We start from the raw sequence: 6,052 nt of genomic DNA on the forward strand, positions 1-6,052 counted from the left end.
GAGGAGGAGCTGCGGCGCCTGCAGGACGCACACGAGAAGGCGCTGGAGAGGGAGGGGCGGGGCCTGCAGCAGGCTGTGCTGGGGCCGTCCACCCTGGGGAGCAGCCTAGATGAGGCAGACGGGAAGCTCCAGGCAGAGGGAGAGATCGAACAGCGAGTGGCCACAGAGTCTTTGGAGGATGTTGAGGACAGCCTTGCTCGTGTGGGCCTGCAGTGCCAGACTGCTGTCATGCCTCCGGGCCTGCCCTGCTCGGGGCTGGAGGACGTGGCCCCAGGGGAGGAGGAGCTGGGGGGCAGCAGCCCCAGCAGAGACGAGAGCACAGTGCCCCTGAGGTCGGAAGTGTCCTCAAAACCTGACCAGGGAGCACCTGGCATTAAAAGGCAAAGAATCCGATTCTCCACGATCCAGTGTCAGAAGTACACCCACCCTGACGGGTGCGAGAAGACCGGAGCCAGCAGTGTGTCCTCAGACACCAGTCAGGAGCGCTCACCCTCGGAGGAAAGTATGTCATCGGAGGCTACCCCCAGCTCACTCCCCATGCCCAGTGACCCGGACGCTTACCTGTCCATCATCCACTCCCTGGAGACCAAGCTCTACGTCACCGAGGAGAAGCTCAAAGGCGTGACAGCAAGGCTGGAGAGCCAGCAGGGCCAGAGCCAGGAAGCGCTGCTTGTGCTACACCAGCAGTGGGCTAGCACCGAGGCGCGGCTCTGCGAGCAGCTCCGAGCCAGCCTGCTCCAGGTCACCGCGCTGGCCGCCCAGCTGGAGCAGGAGAGACAGGCCAGGGCGGAGGCGGTCGAGAGCCATGTCGGGGAGCTCAGTGACTTCCAGGTGAAGAACAGCCAGGCCCTGGCTTGCCTGGAGAGCTGTCGAGAACAGCTGCGGTCCCTGCCAGGGGACGCAGGAGCGGGGTCCTTGGCTGGTCTGGAGAGCCTGCTCGTGGGTGCTGTCCAGGCCCTGCGTCCCCAGCCAGCTTCCACGGGGGAAACAGGCTTCTCGGAGGAGGAGAAGGCTCCATCCCAGCAGTTGCCACACATGCTGACACTGAGCGAGCAGGAGCAGCTGCAGCTTCTCTCTGAGCAGATAGCTCTGGAAGCCGCCCTCATAGACCAGATTGCAGACTCGCTACGGAACACAACGTCGGACGTGTCGCAAGTCTTCCTGGAGATCTCTCAGTCAGATCTGTGGCGGCTAGAGTCTGAAAGTGCTGTGGTCTGTCCGGGGGCCCCAGCAGATGCCTGGGCCAAGAAGGTGCTGGTGGATGGAGAGTTCTGGAGCCAGGTCGAGTCCCTGAGCCGGCACCTGGGCGGAGAGGCAGCCAGCGCCTTGGGAGGCGGGCAGCCGTGTGCCCGGCCAGCCCCAGCCCCTGCCCTGGCGGATGCCACATGGGTCAGGGCTGAGCTCAGTCTCGCCGCGTGCTCGATGAGGGAGTCCTTACACCGCAGGCTCCGGAGCGTCCAGGAGACCCTCCAGGGGACACAGGCGGCCCTGCAGCAGCACAAGTGCATGCTGCAGGAGGTCCTCGGGGCCTACCGGACCCCTGCCTTTGAGAGGGTGATGCAGCAGGTCTCGGAAGCCCTGCAGCTTCCACTGGGCACCAGAGACGGTGACCAGGTGCCGGGGGCGGGCCCCCCGCCGGTAGAAACACCAAGTCATCAGGGCCCAGCCGACTCCCTGGCTTGTCCCTTGTCCAGCCAGAGTTCTGGAGTCTTAGCTGCTATTCAGGAGGAGCTTGCCCTGCAGCTTAAAGATAAGGCCAGTCTCCTGGGGGAGATTTCTGCCTCCCTAACCTCGCTTCCCTCTGTGGAGGCACTTGGGGACTGTCGGAAGCTCCTGCAGGCATCCCAGCATCTCTCGCGCCGTGCTTGTCTGGGAGGCCTTGGCCAGTATTCTTCTTTATTAGTTCAGGATGCAATTCTTCAGGCTCAGGTGTGTTATGCAGCCTGCAGGATCCGGCTTGAGTATGAGAATGAGCTCCGGGGCTACAAAGAGTCCTGGCTGGGCCAGGGGGCCCCCTACCAGGGGCATGAGCAGGCCTTGGGGGCCCTGCAGGGGGAGTCCGAGCTTCTCCGCAAGCAGAAGGGCGAGTACTTGGACGAGATGGCCTTCACCCAAAGGGAGAATGTGGAGCTCCAGACCAAGGTCACCCAGCTGGACCAGCAGCAGAGGCATCTGGAGTTGGTGCATGGCGAGCACTGCGCGAGCCTGGCTGCCCCACCAGAGCAGTCCAAGGAAGAGGTGGTCCAAGTGGAGGGCCTGCTGCGGGCCACATGTGGCGGGGTCTGGGGCCAGCCTGAAGCTGGGGCCAGGGCCGAGCAGGACCTGGGGGGGCGGCCTGTGGAGCAGGTGCAGGCCCTGGAGGCCAGGTTCCAGCTCAAGGTCCGGGAGCTCCAGACCATCCATGAGGAGGAGCTGCGGGCCCTGCAGGAGCACTACTCGCAGACCTTGCGGTGCCTGCAGGAGACTCTTTGCCACTACCAGAGCCACCCCCCTTGCGGCTCACTGGCCGAGGGCGAGGGCGAGGCCGAGTCCGTGGCGCGGCTGAGGGAGCGCGTCCGGGAGCTGGAGGCACAAGTGGACGTCCTGCGGGAGGAGCTGGAGCGTCAGGACCCGGCGGGCGGTGTAGCCTCCCTGCAGGAGGAGCGCCAGAGGGACTTGGAGAGCCTCAAGGTCTCAGCGGAGCGGTCGGGGTGCAGCTGGGACAGGGTTCTCAGCTCCAAAGGCGCTGTTCCCCCTCGACCGCCTGTGGGCATAGGGGGTCCCAGCAGAGCCCGGTGGGGGCCCCCCTCACCTCCAGGCCATGCAGACCTAGACTTGGCAAGGTTCCTCTCCTTCTAACTGTCCTGGGAGCGGAAAGCCGGGCTTGTCAAAGGACAGGGGTGTTTGCCACACAGTGTCAAGGGCCACTTCCCACCTCCACCCTCCCCAGGGGCCGCATCCAGTGGGGAGCCTTGTCTGGAATGGTGGTTCTCTCACGGAGATGCAGCCTTCTTTTCTCCACAAGGTTAACACATCCATCCTGTTTCACACCCCCATTGGTGGGCAGGACGCCATGGCCCTGGCCTGTCCAGGTGACGTTCCCGGCCCTGGAGCATTCAGCTGTGTGGAGCTGCCTGGGCTTTGGGCTGCCTGCTCTTGGGCTTCTTACCACACGAATGCAGTAAACGCCAGGTTCCTCACATGTTCCCCTTCCTCTAGCCGGCACCACGTCCAGTGCTGAAGTGGCTCTGTGCTGCTGTGATAAGCACTTGGGCATTAGCAGGCACTTTGGCACCTGCCAGGCTGTTTGTACTGCCTTTTCCCAACTCAGTCCAAACCTTTTGAAAGCCATTCTGAATCCCAGGAGGTTTCAAGGTTTGATGGAAAGTGCTGCACGGTCCCGTGCGGTCAGGGCACACCAGCCTGGGTTTGAAAGTAACATCCCAGCTGCTTCCCCTGACACTCAGGGTCTGCGCAGTCAGCCTGAAGTCAGGAGGGAAGAAGCCCCTGTGCTGATGTGGGTGCATGCTGGGCCCCTGAGGGGATGTAGGCCAGGCTGAGGATTTGGGTAGCATTCTCTGTCCTGAGTCTGTTCTCGTTGGGTCCTCTGAGACATAGAAATTACAACCAAACTGCTTTCCTGGGTGCCGGGCTGACAGCAGTCACTTGAGGGAGACTGGAGTCTCTCCTGATAGCTGCAAGCTGGTGCCTTTTCTGGCACTTCTGCACAGTAGTCATTGAGGAACCGATTGACCCCAGGGTTCACTGTCTTAAAAGTTAGAATTGTGTTTACAGATTAACATATGCTCTCCAAGGAAGTACCTGAGTGTTTCTGTAAGAAGAGTTCTGACCCTTATCTTGAAATACTCTAAAACATTCCCATCAAACTATGACTTAGACCCTCCCCCGTGTGTTGACCGAGAGGCCATGCTGAACCAAAGCATGTGGGAGGGCAGCTCTGGGAGTCTCCAGGTGTCCAGGGGTGTGAGAGCTGCAAAGAGGAGACAGGGGCTCCATCTGGAAGCCACTGTGAGGAGGAATGCCCAGTGAGTGGTGGACAGCAGGTCTGTCTGCTCCTGTGGGAGTCAGACAGGTGCCCAGACACAGACTGGGTTCCTGGTATCCTTCCTGAATCCGGGCACAAGAAGATCCCCCAGATTTACATCAGAGGTGATGTGGCCACATTCTCGCAGCTCTGAAAGAGAACCGAGCAGCATGGTTCCTGCGCCTTACTTAGCGAAGCCCTCTCTTTTAGAGAGGTCCCAATGTGCCTCCATCCACAAAAGAGCTGCACAGACCAGCCCTGACGGCCACAGGCACACTCACCCATCCCGTGCAGGAGACTAACCTGATACGCCAGGCCTGGGGGATACAGAGTGGGTGTGTGGGGTAGTCGGACCACTTCTTAGCTCCCCAAGCCCACATCCAGGTCATAAACCAAGCCAGGCTGGAGCAAGGCTCAGACCAGGCCGGTGAGCGGTTCCGCCGTGACCTCGATGCGATGAGCAGAGGCGCCTGGTGATTAGCACCCCTCTTTGTACTCCTTCACAAGGAAAAGGAAATGTCCCACACCCTAATCTGATTCTTTCAGCGCATGCCTGAGAAGTTCAGTGACCATCTCAGAGTGGCCAGCTGGGCAGTGGCAGGGCTGGGCCCCCAGCTCCATGTTCTGGGTCACTGTCATTCACAGGGTCTCTCAGCTCCTGAGAGCTGACCAAGACTCATCTCTGTTCACAACTGTGCCCAACGCCCGGGGTATGGCGGTTCTGAGCAGGTCAGTGGTAAACTCAGACCAGGCATGCCAGCCTCTGCCCATGCTCTCTGTTGTCGTCTGTCAGGCCTACCTGCCAGTCACTCCATAAAGGGCCTGGCTGGGCCGTTTTTAATTCCACGGCAGCCTCCTCCTGCCCACAGTACCAGCTCTTTGCAGAGAAATGGAACTCAACCACAGGAATCAGGCAGGACTCACCGGGTGAACACCCTTTTCTAACTGGGAGTGAGTTGGTGCCGGGCTCTGCTCCAGAGAGCAGCTTCCTGCCCGGGGGCCAGGCAGGGTGGGGCTGTGGTCCTCTCGGTCACAGTTTACTCAGGGAGCTGAAGGGAAGTGGGTAAAGCCCCTTGTGCACCTTTCAGGCCACGTGCGAGCGGGGGTTTGCAGCCATGGAAGAGACGCACCAGAAGAAGATCGAGGACCTGCAGAGGCAGCACCAGCGGGAGCTGGAGAAACTGCGGGAGGAGAAGGACCGCCTCCTGGCTGAGGAGACCGCAGCCACCATCTCAGGTGGGAGTCGCTCTCCCCAAGCTGGGCACCAGCTCTAACACTTCTCCAGGGGGACGGCTGGCTTAAGGAGCCCTTCGGGAGCTCATCAGCCCCGAGCCAGTCACATCTGTGCACCGGAGGGGCTGTCTTCGTCTTGTCAGCCTCTGCTGGTGCTTCTCTGATAGCAGACACTTCTGCGGGGCCTTGGTCCGTCAGAGCCTGGAGAGTCAGCACCAAGCACTGGGTCTCGGCGGGCGTTCCCTCCTTTGTGTTCCACAACAGCTTTGGGTCTTAGCACCGAGAGAGAAGACAGGCCAACCCGAAAGTCTGCTTGTTCTATATTATATTGGACGTTTACGGAATCAGTTTTTTTTTTTATTTAATATTAAAACCAAACCCCACCTGATCCCTTTTGTCGGGGAGTTCCCGGGGAATCTTCCTGGCCCAACTGCCAACAGGCCAAGCCTCAGCAGTGCGGGATATCCCCTTCCTGTTGGTCTCGCCCCAAGCTGCTCAGTACTAAGGGCCACATCCTGTCCACAGCTATCGAAGCCATGAAGAACGCCCACCGCGAGGAGATGGAGCGGGAGCTGGAGAAGAGCCAGCGGTCCCAGATCAGCAGCGTCAACGCAGACGTTGAGGCCCTGCGGCGACAGTACCTGTGAGTTGGGCCGGCTGGCTGGGCGGGCTGTGCCTTCCGCCTGTCTCTGTACAAGCCTCTGAGACGTGGGTCCCGGCACCGCGGGTGGAGGCCCAAGGCACTGAGCCCACTCAGAGCCTCCTGTTTAAGGCGCCCCACGCCACCCTGGCTGG

The 6,052-nt window shown here is 60.8% G+C and overlaps 1 protein-coding gene across 1 annotated transcript in view; it reads left to right on the forward strand.

Annotated features, from left to right (window-relative positions):
* MPRIP (myosin phosphatase Rho interacting protein) overlaps window positions 1–6,052 on the forward strand; it is a 92,993-nt gene that overhangs the window by 75,994 nt on the left and 10,947 nt on the right. Inside the window, exons 17-18 of the mRNA XM_010843163.1 lie at window positions 5,113–5,260; window positions 5,783–5,900. Coding sequence (XP_010841465.1) covers window positions 5,113–5,260; window positions 5,783–5,900 — 266 coding nt within the window. The remainder of the gene's footprint in view (window positions 1–5,112; window positions 5,261–5,782; window positions 5,901–6,052) is intronic.

This window comes from Bison bison, unplaced genomic scaffold, assembly GCF_000754665.1.
Source record: "Bison bison bison isolate TAMUID 2011002044 unplaced genomic scaffold, Bison_UMD1.0 scf7180017864180, whole genome shotgun sequence".
Classification (NCBI taxonomy): domain Eukaryota; kingdom Metazoa; phylum Chordata; class Mammalia; order Artiodactyla; family Bovidae; genus Bison; species Bison bison.